The sequence below is a fragment of the Colossoma macropomum genome, unplaced genomic scaffold (assembly GCF_904425465.1).
Source record: "Colossoma macropomum unplaced genomic scaffold, Colossoma_macropomum, whole genome shotgun sequence".
Taxonomy (NCBI): Eukaryota; Metazoa; Chordata; class Actinopteri; order Characiformes; family Serrasalmidae; genus Colossoma; species Colossoma macropomum.
Window position 1 is genome coordinate 50,858,562 of NW_023494789.1, and position 16,339 is coordinate 50,874,900.

Genomic DNA, 16,339 nt, shown 5'->3' on the forward strand with positions numbered 1-16,339 from the left:
AGAGCAGAACAGACCTGTATCAGCCTGGCCTGGCAGCTTCGCTTTCACTTTGTGGATGAAGCGCTTGCGCAGGGTCCTGAGAAACGAGTCAGCCGAGCAGCAGAAAGACGAGTCACTCTCGCAGCACTCCTCCCAAAACATCTGAACGTTCTTCAGCTTCGGCACTTCACACAGCACTGCGAGAAAATCAGGTCACAACATGATGAGCCTGGGGTACCTACACTTTATCAGCTCAGACAGACATGAATTCTCATCTCTGGGAAAAATGAACACTAGATATTCTATCATAACACACACACACACACACACACACACACACATCTTCTAAGCCGCTTATCCTTCTGGGTCACAGTGGGAGCTGGAGCCCATCCCAGCAGTCATTGGGAAGAAGGCAGGACACACCCTGGACAGGTTACCAGTCCATTGTAGGGCAGACAGACAGACAAATTCACACACACACACACACCTAGGGGTAATCTATCTATCAATCAATCTATCTATCAATCAACTGGCCTGACTGCGTGACTTTGGACTGTGGGAGGAAACCGGAGTACCCAGAAGAAACCCGTGCAGACATGGAGAGAACATGCAAACTCCACAGAAAAGGGACCCTGGTCCCCCGGCTGGGGAATCGAACCCAGGCCCTCCTTGCTGTGGGGTGACAGTGCTACCCACTGCATCACCATGCCACTCTTATAATCATGAAGGTCATGACCTTCAATCATCTGGAAGGTAGTAGAAGGTCATAACAGATCCTCACAAACAGCCATGATCATTATCTAATAGTTTGTTAATGACTTTAAATTATAATCTAATAAATGTGCTTTAATTAATGGTACCAGTTGAGTTATCAGCCATTTATGTAGAGACATAAAGATTTAATGAATATTTTGAATTGTCAAACATACTATTTGATAATAATTTGTTAGTTATGATTTAGTGACTCATAATAACTCATAATATTAAGCATTTGCTTGGTTTGTTGTAACTGCTCTGACTACCTTTGCTGTCTTGCAACTTTGAGAAGCATAAATGTTTCCAATCGTTGTTAAGTGGTTAAAATATAATTCTTAACCTTAATAATCATTAATCAGACCCCTGTCATAAGATTGTGAAATTATAATGTGTTTTAAATGATCTCATATTATGGACAACAGTTAAATATAATATGTACTGCAAAAAAAATACATCTATAACAAGATAAATCATCTTAAATTGAGAGAAAATATCTATTATTTCTCATTTTTAGATGGTTGTATGAATATTTTAAGATTATAAAACATTTCTTGATGTTTTTACTTGAGTTACTTTGAGTTCTCACTGTACTGGCAGATCATTTTGCTGGTTTCAAGCACATTTCTCAAAATAAGCAATATTATCTGCCACTGTAGTGAGATAACTTGAAAAAATCACTTAAAACAAGTAAAAATGTCTAGAAATGAATTAAATCTTATAAGCTTACAACAATCTTAAAATGAGGAATATTAGATATATCGACTTGTTTCATAACAATTTTACTTGCAATAAACATTAACTTGTATTAGCAAACTATTAGAGAACCTGTTATCACAGTAAGTTATACTGGGTAAATTGCATTTCCATCCAGACTGATCTCCATATGATTCCTCCTTCCTCTGTGGAGTCATCAGTTACAGAACCCAGAATAGTCTCCCAAACTGATACTCCACACCAGGTGAAATATAATAGCTCATCTGAGATTTTCTGACAGCTTTATGTTTCCCTGTTTATTCACATTAAGTCTATTTTTAACCGTATTCCCTCAACATGACTGTAGATACTGTGGACTTTCAGCCAGCGGCTCTGAGCAAAGTGCAAAAAATAGTATCTCATCAAGTGAAATGAGCTTAAATCTAGTCGAGTTATCGAATATTTCCCATTTTGAGATGGTTGTGCACTCATTATATGATTTTATAGCTTATTTCAAGACATTTTTACTTGTTTTAAGTAATTTTATCAAGTAAAAAAAACTCCATCAGCACTGCTGTGTCTGATCCACTCAGACCAGCACAACACACACTAACACACCACCACCACGTCAGTGTTACTGCAGTGCTGAGAATGATCCACCACCCAAATAGTACCTGCTCTGTGAGGGTCCATGGGGGTCCTGACCACTGAAGAACAGGGTAAAAGGGGGCTAACAAAGTATCAGAGAAACAGATGGACTACAGTCTGTAACTGTAGAACTACAAAGTGCACCTATATAGTAAGTGGAGCTGATAAAATGGACAATGAGTGTAGAAACAAGGAGGTGGTCAGAATGTTGTTCCTGATTGGTGTATTTGTTTCATACATTTTTCTTAAAAAACAAAACAAAACAGTCAATACAGTGATGGAAATTTACTTAAAACAAGTAAAAACGTTTGGAAATAAGTTAAATAATCTTAAATTAAGCTCACAACAATCTCAACAGAAGAAATATTAGATTTAGAAGACTGTGCAGTGTTGTGACTATTTTGAGCACCTTATGATGAACAGATTAAGCAGGTTTGTTTGGGGTTTGTTCAGCCAGCTGTCGTGTATTTCTGCACAGTCTGCTGCAGTTGTTGCCCTGGGAGATGGGGGTAGGGGGCGAGGGGGGTGGCGGGGGATGAAGTGAAGGCTTTAACCTGTGTGTCTTGGTTTACCTCATATGGGTGATTCTACTGAACTGGGTCAAAGTCAGAGCTGAAAGCACATTTGGGACTTTTAACTGATCTTGAACTTTAGACTAAAATCCTTTTGCTCTGAGTGACTCTAAACCTTAATTATGTTTATTTTATACAACAGTTAGTTCCGGCCACACCAGCTAAATGGTTAAGAAGCGTTCTAGCACAAACACCGTATCACTCCGCTGAGATGCCGTTGCTAAGCAACAACTTAGACAGCTTTAGGAGACGCTCAAGACATTTGAACGTTTTTACTTCTTACTTTGCCACAAACAGAAAATGGACACTTTTAAGATCACATTTGACCAACAGACAATTTGGTCAGACTCTGAAGATGAGACGACGCTAAATTCCCAAATGGCATTAGCCAGAATTAGCCAGAAATGAACCCAACACCATTCGCCAAACTAAACGGGCTGTAAGATGCTTTACAGACTGGCTGGAACAAAACAACATTAATACTGATCTGGCAAAAACTGACAAAACTGAGCTAAACTTGATATTGCGGCAGTTTTATGGCTCAGTCTGATTTGGTCAGACTCTGAAGATCAGACTACATGTTTGGCGAATGGTATTCAGTTATATAAAGCTTATATAACAATCTCAACGAGTGTAATATTAGATTTATTGACTTGATTTAAGATCATTTTACTTGACAAGACATTATTTTTTAGAAGTAAAACGTATTTAGAAAGAAGTCGATCACATCATACGCTTACAACCGTCTCAACATGAGGAATACTAGATGTATTGATTAGATTTAAGATAATTTCACTTGCCAAGATGCCATTTTTTGCAGTGCACTGTGAGAGATGTGCTGCTACTTCAGGCTGTGTGAAAAAGAATAAATGGCAGAGACGACAATTCTGTCAAATTCAGATGCGTCAGTCACTCACGCTCTGCTGCTGAGACGTCGTCGGTCTTCTTATGTGTCAAAGCGTCGATTTTTTCAAGCACCTCAGTTTGACGTGACAGCTCTTCCAGAATGTCCTGCCGGACGTGATCTGCATCAGACAGCCTCAGCGCCTGAACAGTGATACAACAAGACGGATATCATGTAACAGAGACTCAACAACAAACTCACTACAGCAGGTTTCATCTCCTCTGACCCTCCACACGGACACTAGCGCTCGAGAGTTTGGGGTCACTGATTTCAATAAATGCAAAACCAATTTTTTTGAAGATTAAACGATTCTACAATGAAACTAATTTCTTACGAGATTCAATCAGTTTGTAGGAAGCTGAAAAAATGAAGATGTTTGGACGATAAATGGAGCTGTACGTGATTTTATGATAATTAATAAATCTGTACAGCATTGAGAATGAACTGATAAAGAAACTGACACCCACAGTGCCTCATATTTGAAAATCATAACCAAATCTCACTAATTAAACAGCTGTTCATAGTGTGTTTGTGATATTAAACATAAATTATCGCTCATTTTTTTAATATGTCCAAATTTTATGTTGTTCCCAAAATACTGTAAACTGTGAATAAATATTTAAGTTTACAGCATTTCAATCTAAACTGCATTACTGAATAACAATTACTGTTATTATGACAAGTGACCCCAAACTTTTGAGCATTTGTGTAAAAAGATGATATGAAGAAACGTCCCACAGAAACCTGCACACTTAAAAAGGATGGTTCTTCAAGGCTTCTTTAGTAAATGGTTCTATATAGAACCAAAAACATTCAAAGAACACTTTTCATGATTAAAGGGTTCTTTGCATGGTGAAATGGTTCTTCAGATTGATGGAGAATGTGCTGCAGGTGGTTCTATACCACCTTGCTGCGTGAGGTCATTTCATGACTTTTTTAAACTTTTTGTCATATAACAATGAACATATGATATCACAGCACTGTTTAATGCAAAAATATTCACTTTATAAGAACTTTTGGTCACCAAATTACCATCGCGAGTCTTATTTAGCACCAATCCAGCACATAGTGCACTACGTAGGAGTTTAAATACTGGATCCTGCAGCCCAACAGAGCCAAATACAGCTAAGAAACAGTCATTTGGGACTCAGACTCATCCACACTCGATACATGATGCACTGTTTGGCTGTAGAGGCTAAAATGTCTGAACTTTCATAGCTAGAACACTATTTAGGGAGTACGGAGCCGTTTGGGATTTAGTCTGGGTTTGATGTGATTTCGACTGAAACAAGAACATTTGAAGTGTGTAAAACATTCAAGTGAGATTTCTTAGACTTTTATACTGCAGTTTTACAGTAAATCATACCGTAGTACTTTAATTCAAGCCTGTGATTTTAATGATGGAGCTGTTTAAGCTTTTTACTCTCTTTTAGCCTGTTGGCTTGCTGACCAGCCCAGTTCTAGTTAAGAAAATAAGTTGTAAGTTAAGCCCCTCAATGTAAACAAAAGTGGGTCCTTATCTCCAAATGGTATCTCGTATCTCCAAAATGGTAACTTTACAGGAGAAGGAAAAAACATACTTTACTTTTAATGTAAGTCAATGGAACCAGACATTTTTCCAAGTATATTTTGGTCATTTCTTTTAGTCCATTCATCATGAAATTTACACACAATATAAAAGGCAACAGGTACTTTCAAATTATGTCAAAAACTGAAAAGCGACAAAAATGGAGATTCGAGGTTTTCTTCCGAGAGCAGAGATATAATAAAAGATATGGTGATGTTTCTCACCCTCAGTAGTGCAGTGCAGATGTTGAGGTGGACCTCCAGGGCTTGGTCCAGAGTATACTCCCCCGTGCTGAGTGGGCTCCTGTCCTCACTCTCCGCTCTTTGTGGGCCCTGTCCGGTTTCCTGGCCCTCTGAGGACAGAGCAGTGTCCTGAGCCAGCACCCCTCGGCTTTTCACAGTGTTCTCCTTCAACGAACCCGTCCTGAAACAACAAACGTTATAATTATTGTGGATGAACATTTGCAGAGACCTTGAAAGTTTGGAGATGGAGTTTAATTTGGGGTATTAATAGGCCGTTTGTCCCCCCTTTACTGCGGTAATATTTAACAGCACTTCCTTTTTGGTCCAGAAGAGGGCGCCTTAGTACTGCACTTCAATGCACAGTGACACAGCAAGTCAAACCCTTTACTGCATGCAGATAGACCAAACAGGAGTGGCCCTGTTTATATCCTATGACTTTCAACAATGAGAAATAACTTTTATTTGCCTTTGGGACGAAGTGATTTTAAACATGAAAGACCTACCCTGCTGAAAAAGAACCATTATAAACCATTACGATTCAAACCTAATGATTTTGTTTTTTAATGGAAATTGGTTTAATGGTTTTCAATAGAGACCTGACTAGATTCCTCTAGAACACCTTTAGATCCCATTCGGAAACAACACTGTCTTAAATCTGGTCTAAATATCTAATATTCCTCATTTTCACATTGTATAATGTATAATGATCTCACTGTATTGGCAGATAATTGTTTATTTTAAGAAACATGCTTGAATCCAGCAAAATGATCTGCCAATATAGCGAGATAATTTCACTTGATAAAATTATTTTAAATAAGTAAACAACATTTAGAAATAAGTTTTATAATTTTATATTCATGCAACCATCTAAAAATGAGATGTTAAATATTTGGACTAGATTTAAGATCATTTCTCCTGTTAAGATATCATTTTTTGCAGTGCATCAAATTCATTTAGAATCAGCCACTGGTCGCCTGTTAAACCATTAAGATCCTTTACACTATGATATCAACCCATCAAAAAAGCCAAATTACACATTAGAAAACCATCAAGAACCAACAGAAACACTTAATTGTTTCTATGTTTTTTTTTCTTCAGCAGGGTAGAGAAGGTAAAGAGTCCATTTCTGTCCATCACATGAGTAGATGAACTGAAATACACTTCACGGAGACAAAAAGTCTACATGTACACATGTGAACATGCAGACCTCATATTCTAATTCAAATCCTCCCGACGAACTCAAAACAAACTGTTTACCAAAGCAACACACATCGGAGGCGTCACTGGACAGTCACTGGACAGAGGCGTCACTGGATCAGTTTTTAAATATTATTTAGTTCCCCAAAATGAATGGACATAGTAGGATTTCAGCTGCTCATCAGTTCGGGGGCTGATTTGTCATATTTTTCATTCCATAACCCTCCAAATGTTATCAGTGGTGACAGGTCTGGACTGTAGGCAGGTCAGTTTAGCACCTGGAGACTTTTAATACGGAGCAATGCTGTTGTAATACATGCAGAATGTGGTTTGACACTGTCTTGCTGAAATAATCAAGGCCTTCCCTGAAAAAGACGTCGTCTGGATGGCAGCATATGTTGCCAAAACACACACACATATATATATATATATATATATATATATATATATATATATATATATATAGATATATATATATATATATACACACCGATCGGGCATAACATTCTGACCACCTCCTTGTTTCTACGCTCATTGTCCATTTTATCAGCTCCACTTACTATATAGGTGCACTTTGTAGTTCTACAGTTACAGACTGTAGTCCATCTGTTTCTCTGATACTTTGTTAGCCCCCTTTTACCCTGTTCTTCAGTGGTCAGGACCCCCATGGACCCTCACAGAGCAGGTACTATTTGTGGTGGATCATTCTCAGCACTGCAGTAACACTGATGTGGTGGTGGTGTGTTCGTGTGTGTTGCGCTGGTCTGAGTGGATCAGACACAGCAGTGCTGCTGGAGTTTTTAAACACCTCAGTGTCACTGCTGGACTGAGAATAGTCCATCAACCAAAAACATCCAGCCAACAGCGTCCTGTGGGCAGCGTCCTGTGACCACTGATGAAGGACTAGAGGATGACCAACACAAACTGTGCAGCAGCAGATGAGCTATCGTCTCTGACTTTACACCTACAAGGTGGACCGACAAGGTAGGAGCGTCTAATAGAGTGGACAGTGAGATCGACTCGTGGAGAAACAAGGTGGTCATAATGTTATGCCTGATCGGTGTATAATGTCCAGTTGGTGCTCAGTGTACAATAATGTCCCAGCACAGTGACGAGATGTTGTACTTTGTGATCGCTGTTGGTACAAACATTTTGGTGCTATATACACACTTAAAAAAGATGGTTCTTCAAGGGTTCTTTACTAAGAAAAAGGTTTTATATAGAACCATGAACACTCAAAGAACCCTTTGCATGATTAAAGGGTTCTTTGCAACTTGAAAGTGTTCTTGAGATTGACGGTGAACGTGCTGTAGATGGTTCTATATAGAATGTTTTTGAAAAGGGTTCTGTAATTGTTACGATACGAGCTTGTAATGATAGCAGAACCTATTTTGGTGCCATCTAATAACATTTTCCAGTTGCAAAGAACACTATAATCATTCACAGGGTTCTTTGAGAGTTCATGGTTCTATATAGAACAGTTTTCTTTAGTAGAACCCTTGAAGAGCCGTCTTTGTAAGAGTGTCACTAGTATACAAATATTTCACATTTACAGCATTTAGCAGACACTCTTATCCAGAGCGACTTACAATGTGATCATTGTACACAGGTAGGTGAAGGGAGTGTTAGGAGTCTTGCCCAAGGACTCTTATTGGTATAGTGTAGAGTGTTTACCCAGGCAGGGACTGAACCCCAGTCTACAGCGTAGAAGGTAGTGGTGTTACCCACCACACTACACCAACCACTAGTTTCCATTCCTGCCCAAGAAATGAAGTGTACCTCTCTTTTCTCTACAGACCTACTTACACATTTGTAGCTTAGCTTAAATTAGGTAGCAAGATGTGCTGCAGAACCAGTGACCTACAAAACTGGAGGCACTTTGTGAGCACTGAGGTTTCCATTCTGTGTGTCCAAGTTTCTTCTCCAGCTTTAAACTATTAAGCTGAATGGGAAATAGGAAATCTCTGCACTGCTGATGTTCTCCAGGACCAGCCCAGTGTGTTTATTTAGAGCACAAACTGCTTCTAAAGCTGGTGGTCATGCTTTGATGCTGCCTCCCGTGAGACCCCAGAGGCACAAGAGGTTGTGGCTGGGGTGGTCTTAAACCCTTCAGGGTTCTACGGTAAGCTTTTTGCCACCACTGGTGCTCCTGATTTGAAATCAACACAGAAATATCTACGAGTACAAACTTATTCCCTCTTTTTAAGTCAGAATCACAATCAGAGTCACTTTATTTCACCAAATGTGTTACACATACAAGTAATCAGTCTTGGTGAGTCACACATGTATGGCATTAACACACTGAACAGACCAGACAAACAGACTGATAACAAGCATTTAACTAAGAGACAAATCAAATAAAACTACAATAATAGAATAAAGAATAATAAAGAGCTGATGGGAGAGGAGCTAAAGAATTGTGTGAATATCTCTACCTGTGTACACTCTTAAATGGTTCTTCAAGGGTTCTTTAGTAAAGAAAATGGTTCTATATAGAACCATGAACACTCAAAGGACCCTTTGCATAATTAAAGGGTTCTTTGCATCATAAATAGGTTCTTCAGATTGATGGAAATGAGCTATATAAAATTGCTATTATAATAATGTAAATTTATTTTAATCTACTAATTTGGAATGCAAAATACTGTGAATGCTACCTAACGAAGAGCCATTTTGGAGCTGAAAGTGTCAGTTTTTATTGGTGAGCTGACTCAGTGAAAAGAGTTGGAACGTCCATCACTAGTCGTGCACGAGTTCAGCTGCTTTGCTTTTATTTTAATGTAAAACAGGCCCTGCCTACCGGCTATACCAAACACATTTCCCCTCAGTTCTAACTTCTCAATTAAATTAAATGCTCTATTTGGGAGTTTTTTCTGTTTATATGAAAGGACCATTTAGCTGCTGGATGTTTTGCCTACCATTAGATTTAGTAGCCTGTTTAAGCGCCAGGGCTTTGGTTTAAATGATGACAGAGCCGAATTGGTTAATAATGCTGGGCAGCGCATTGGAAACATGTCGCTGAGCCTGATATTGGCTGTTTCTGTGAAGCCACTGAGCAGCGAAACAAACTTTTTACCCACTGAGATTTACATTCACTGCGATAAGACCACAGCAAAGGCAGTAACCCACAGTTCTTAACTGAACCAGGAACTTAACAGCTATGCAGGTCAGTTATTTAGCAGGTTGGTTAGGCGTCTACTGACATGCATGATGAGCCACTGGGCTAATTTTCTCATTGTGCCCTGTAAATATTATTTTATTCATGCTTAAGTATCTCAGGTCTTGTTGGTGAGTGATGGGAAGCGGGATGGTGAGGTCGGCCGCAGGCTGGGACAGGCGGCAGCAGTAATGCGGTCACTGTACTGGACTGTAGTGGTGAAGATGGGAGCTGAGCCATGAGGCAGAGCTCTGTGTTTACCAGTCAGTCCACATCCCCGACCCTCACCTGTGGTCATGAGCTTTGAGTAATGAGCGAAAGAATGAGATCGAGGATACAAGCAGTAGAAATGAGCTTTCTTCACAGGGTGGTGGGCTACACTCTACTTGATAGGGTGAGGAGCTCGGTCATCCAGGAGGAGCTCGGAGTAGAGCCGCTAGTCCTCCACACTGAGAGGAGCCAGTTGAGGTGGTTCAGGCATCTGATCAAGATGCCCCCTGGACGCCTCCCGTTGTTCCAGGCATGGCTTACTGGGACGAGACCCCGGGGTCTTCCTGGGACCTGCTGGAGGGATTATATCTCCAAGTTGGCCTGGGGAGCGGCTTGGGGTCCCCTGGAATGAGCTGGAGGAAGTTGCGGGGGACAGAGCTGTCTGGGATTCTCTGCTCTCCCAACTGCTACCTGTTACGGGACGGCAGGGAGGCGGACCCAAGTGCAGAGAAGAAAACCCGTGAGAACAGGTATTAAATTAATGTATTGAGGTGATGGAGTGTGACCTTGGTGATTGTGCACGTTGGAGTTGAATGCACTGAGTGGCAGTCCGAGGAGTTACTGCTGTGCCACCAGGAAGCACGGGTGAAAACGGGAAAAACATCTCAACGAATGGAAAATAAAAAGGCGGGAAAAAGGCAAACAAAGGGGACGCTGAAAGCAGCGCTCAAACAAAGACTGAGATAGAAAAGTGAAATAAAAGATAATCAGAAAACAAAAAGCACTTCCTCTGTGATTCTGAGAGGAAGGTTCACTTTGTTTCACCTGTTTGCCTTTTGCAGAGTAAACACCTTTTGTATGGCTTGGAGTCATTTCTTGCTCAAGCCTTCTTTTGGTTTTTACGTAGTTTTGGAGCAATTTCCCTCTTTTGTTTTTCAAGCCCTCTTTTCTTTTTTTTCTTTTTCCTTTCCTTTTTGTTTAAATACCCACCTGGGCTAAGTACCGTACCGGTCACCCCTCTACAAAGGTGTGACAAAGGGCTGCTGTTTGCCACAGCCTTAAGTAGAGGAGTCCACAGGTGTGCCAGGTTGTGCCTAATCAGCCCGAGGGCTTCTGGGAATTGGAGTTTCCTGAACATATGTCAACTTAGGGTGCAGGCTGGGCCCTTACACTACCACAACCTATCTAACCTAAGCGGTTAAAGATGATGAATGAATGAATGAATGAATGAATGAATGAATGCTTAATGAAACGCATAATGAAGTGAGTCAAAATCCGTTCTCACACCGGCGCTCCTAAATCAAACTTTTAGTTGCATTAAAAAGAGAAGGAGCAAATGTGAGAACTAAACCCTGCTACTATAAAAACAAATCATCATCTCAGCACCAGACAAGTCATCTGATCAAAAATGCAAGAAATATTTTGATTTTTTTGTGTTGCCATCCCAACCATTTATACAGTCTTCTGCTGAACATCTCTACTGGACGAGCTACGGAAAGCAACCCCACAACACTCAAACTAAAGTACTTTTCCATTTCAACTTCACAGGCCAACCATGTGGCTCTGTTTATTTTCTTCTAGTGCTGAGAGATCTAGCATTAGCATACACAAGCTAATTTCTCCCTGAGTTTAGTGCACAAGCAGCCTGGATCTTTAGCGCTCCTGGCACTCACTGAAATGCAGCTAAATGAAAACAGATCCGATAATCTTTAGTTTGGGAGTTGCTTTATTAACCTGTGAGGGTCAAGCACTCTGAAAAACAGTGAAGAAATCACAGCAATAATGTCACGTTTAGCTTTAGCAAATGCGCTACACAAAACAAGACATCCTGAGAGGATGGTCTTCTTGACTGGACTCACAAACCAGTGAACCTGTACGTGTCTTCTGTGTTTTATATGGAATGACGATGATGGTAAAATAGTGATAATTAAGAAGAAATTAAACGTTTTCTTTGGGGACTATTTTGCCTCACAATGCAAAGCATGCATCACTCCACCATGAATGGGTTTCATCAATAATGTTTTGGACAAAATAAATGCATTTTCATAAACATTTCATGTAATAACTTTTAGTTAGGCTTTTATAGGTGGACGTCTGGTTCCTATCACCACCACTGTGAACAATTCTGACTCTTTATGTTTCTCTAGAACAAAGCGTTTCACACCAAACCACTCTGAGTGACTTTTGAAGAATTCTTGAGAATGTTTAAGAAAAGTGTGAGAAATGAGGAACAGTCACTCTTTACACCAAACTCTTGATAAACAGGGCAAGTTTTCTAGGAATCCAGGCGTAAGTAAAGACAAATACCAAGCTAACGGTGGTGTACATTACCTTTCCCACATTGGGTAAAACACTGATGGCAGCTCTAGTTTAAACTCTGACATTTGAAGCCTGTAATGTGCTTTACTGTGAATGTTTTAGTGTTTCAGTAAATCCTTCAGTAAATTCTTCAAGTTGAAGCCTCACTCTGAACACTGGGGGAGGCTTTAGTACAGTACGCTTCACTTTACTTAGAGCGGACAAATACGACTTATGAGCTCTTATAATTTGTTATGATCAGTACTTATAATGTATTATGTTAACAATTCATAATGCACAATAAACATGGCTATAACGTATAATGCATTTTTATTAATATTTATAGCTATGTTTATAATGTCTTATGAATGCATTATAACATGTTATTAATGTGTTTATAGATGCTTACAAAGGTGACATTCATAGAAAGTGTTACCCAATCATCTTCACTGAATCTGGATTTGAGTGTCTATTTTTTTCCTGACGGAAAGCATAACTTCACACTAAGTTTATTTTCAAGGACCCTCCAGAACAAGAGGTACAAGAGGTTAGTACAAGAGGTTAGTTAGGGGGTTCCAGACTTCTCAGGACCCCCTGTATTTCACCCCTTTGTTTCTAAGTGTGTATTTCTACGTTAAGATCTGTCCTGAAAAACCCTTCAGTCAGTAGATATTGTGGTTATAGTTGTAATTTCTCCACTGTGATCTGTGATTAATGAAAGAAAGACAAACTCTTGGTGTAGTAAATGACCCCTGACCTACCCAGTGTCCCTGAGCCTGACGCTTCCCATGCAGTCAATGTCGTCTGTGCTGAAGTCGGTGGACAGGAAGTCGAAACTGCCCAGCACTTCTTCTTCCTCTACAGCTAGAGTCTCGCTGGAGGAGGTCTGGAGAGGGAAGATGTCCCTCTGAGACCGAGGGTATAAAAATTAGAAACAAATAAGAGATCAATAATTTAACAGAGCAAAAACGAATGTTCTTATATGGACCATTCTCCCGAATTAGCTCAACAGTCTAAAAACTATTTAAAACAATGAAGTATTCAGACCTTGGATATTTATAAGGATTATGTTCTGATCTATTTAAACCCAATACATTAACAGAGACAGCAATAATCTAAATATATGCAAAATCATCATTTATAGGGTACTTTCTATTGGGAGATGTCTGTTCCAAACCTCTTAATCCATTCCTAAGTTTTAGTTGGAAATAAAAGGGTGAAAATCTTGAATTGGAAAATGATCCAATCAGGATTGTTCTTTCTGTGGTATCTAGGTAGATACAGCCAGGTGAGCACTCCCATTGGTTAGGACTTCAGGAGCTGGACTGAAGGCCTTACACGTTAGATTACCAACATGCCAATCACTTTTTGATTTACAGTGGGACCAATTTCATCAGAAAAAGTCACTCTAGTCCTTCTGAAAGTTCTAGATACATCACTGACTGTGAGTCGAGTCTAAGCAGGTTCCGGGTAGTTGTTAGGAATGTTAAACAGCAGCAGCAGCTCTATGACAGAACTCTTTACTGAAAGAGCCACTGTAACACTGAAACACACAAACTCAGATATATGATAATGTATATTACAAAGCTAACATACTATTAGAAACCCCATAGGGTGCTCGCAGAAATACACTTTAACATAGAGGTGTTTATTCATTCATTTGGCTTAGTTTTGACAGTTATGGCCCAAACTGAAGGCCTACACTCTTAAAAAGAAGGTGCTTCAAGGGTTCTTTAGTAAAGAAAATGGTTCTACATGGAACCATGAACACTCAAAGAACCCTTTGCATGATTAAAGGGTTCTTTACATCATGAAATGTTCTTCGGATTGATGGAAAATGTGCATGGATGTGCTATAGACGGTTCTATATAGAACCCTTTTGAAAAGGGTTCTATATAGCACCCAGAAGGGTTCTTCTGTTGTTACAAGCTTGACATCATATCAATAGAAGAACCCTTTTGGATGCCTTATAGAATCATTTTCAAATTGTTTTTATATAGAACCATCTACAGAACATTCTCCATCAATCTGAAGAACCATTTCGTGAAGCAGATAACCCTTTATAGAACCATTTTCTTTACTAAAGAACCCTTGAAGCACCTTTTTTAGAAGTGTGGCTCTAATAGCCACAGTTCACCACTGAATTTACTTGACTAAATGTGTGCATTATTTCCACATAAAAAAATATATCATAATATATCAAATATATTAAGATTTGGCAATAATTTTGTTGGAAAATGTGCACATTACTCAGTGGCTCACTCTTCAGAGGCTGCTGATGATCTCACCTTCAGGTCCTGATAGAACTGCCGCGTTTGTAGATCCAGTCGTTTTAACTCTTCCTCAGTGCAGCTCATTTCCTGCAGCGTAGCATCCAGCTCTGCTAGCGCCAAGCTAACTTTCACAGCCACTGCTTTCCTTTGGGAATTCCCAACAACTCCTGCCCGAACCTTGGGCTTCTCCTTCACCTCCTGCTCTGCTGAGGCCTCCTCCACCCTGACCTCTTCTGCTGCTGTACTTTGCTCTGCTTCCACCTCCTGATTGGTGGCCACCTCCCCATTTTGCCGGAGGATATCAGGAGTACTGTAGCGCTGGAAGAGGAATATAGAGTCTCGCTTGCTGCCTCGTGGGCTCGGAGAGCTGGTCTCAGGCTCTGAAGGCCATTCTCCACTCTCGTCCCCCTGGAAGGAATATAAAGTTATTCTGGCTGACTTAGCAATACAGTTAGTTACAATAAAGCAGGTGATAGGAACCAGGGGTCGCCATGACTACACACAACACAAATATAGACATTTTATTTACTATCCAGAACCACCAGTGAACCTACACGAGTCTTCTGAGTTTATATGGAATGTTGATGATGGAAAATAGTGATACATTTTCTTTGGGTCTATTTTGCCTCACAACACCCTGCATGTATCCCTTCACCATGAGATATGACTTAGACCAAAATTTCCTCAAAACTATGGTAAAACAGTGTCTCAGACATCAGGCAGTGAATTCATAACCATTTCATGTAGTAACTTTCTGTGAGGGAGCTTTTAGAGGTGGACGTCTGGTTCCTATCACCACCACTGTGAACAGTTCTGACTCTGTAAGTTTCTCTAGAACAGAGCGTTTCACACCAAACCACTCTGAATGACTCTGATTACATCTTAACCATTTAAATGTGCAAAAAATGTGAAAAAAAATTACCCTTTAAATATGTCAATGTTTTCTGCAAAGTCCTGCACAATTTCTATTTATTTGCTGAGTTTAACATATTAGAAAAAAAATACAATATGTGCTGTTACTTTTGCACACGCCACATGTTATGTTTTATTTTCTTTCCCCAACATGTTCAATTTAACAAATAAACAATAATTGCATATTTAAATGTGCAGAAGTGCGTCTCTGTAGAGGATGTGTTCACTTATTTTTACTCAGAAAATCAACAAAACATAAAAAATTTGACCAGGGGTGCCCAAACTTTTGCATACAACTGTAGATAGATTTATTTTATTTGTTAAAACAATTAGAATGAGTGCAAATAAACAAATGAACAACCCATTGTGATTTGTGAGTTTTCTTAACCATTTCCAAATTTCTCCTGGAGGAAGTTCAGTATTTACAGTGATCATCCAGCACCTGCTTCATCTAATCAATACTTCATCAAACTAAATCAGGTGATGGAATTGAAAAAGTCCATGTGATGGCTGGAGCGCAGCGAGAAGTCACGAACCAACCCTGCATATTCACAACTTTACCGAAAACAACACTTTTTACTTTTTCACTGTATTTATGTTTATTTGTATTAATTCTAAAGTTATGTAGTGTTTTTACTGGCAAAATCACACTTACTAACTGACGGCTTCTACATCCGTTTCTACATTTCTATCATCATTATGTACATTTTTGTAAATGGGTCATTCTCCACTTGGAGTGGGAAACCATGTCAGAAAGATTTCAGGGCTTAGAAAGATGCTTAAAATATCAGGCTCAGCTCCAAAAGTTGGTATGTATTATTATATTACACACTTGACCTAAGATTGAATAACACTTTCCCCTTATGATTCTCTGACTTTCTTTTTCATAGTCGCTCAGCACCTGTAAAACTGCTCATCACAAACCCAATTT

The 16,339-nt window shown here is 39.5% G+C and overlaps 1 protein-coding gene across 1 annotated transcript in view; it reads right to left on the reverse strand.

The window, feature by feature from the left end:
* The window catches only part of ripor3 (RIPOR family member 3), a 107,456-nt gene that overhangs the window by 11,941 nt on the left and 79,176 nt on the right, over positions 1–16,339 (reverse strand). The window contains exons 14-18 of the mRNA XM_036571586.1: positions 14,512–14,904; positions 12,985–13,130; positions 5,344–5,542; positions 3,566–3,695; positions 15–176 (exon numbers count right to left, since the gene is read on the reverse strand). Of these exons, the coding sequence (XP_036427479.1) occupies positions 15–176; positions 3,566–3,695; positions 5,344–5,542; positions 12,985–13,130; positions 14,512–14,904 (1,030 nt within the window). The remainder of the gene's footprint in view (positions 1–14; positions 177–3,565; positions 3,696–5,343; positions 5,543–12,984; positions 13,131–14,511; positions 14,905–16,339) is intronic.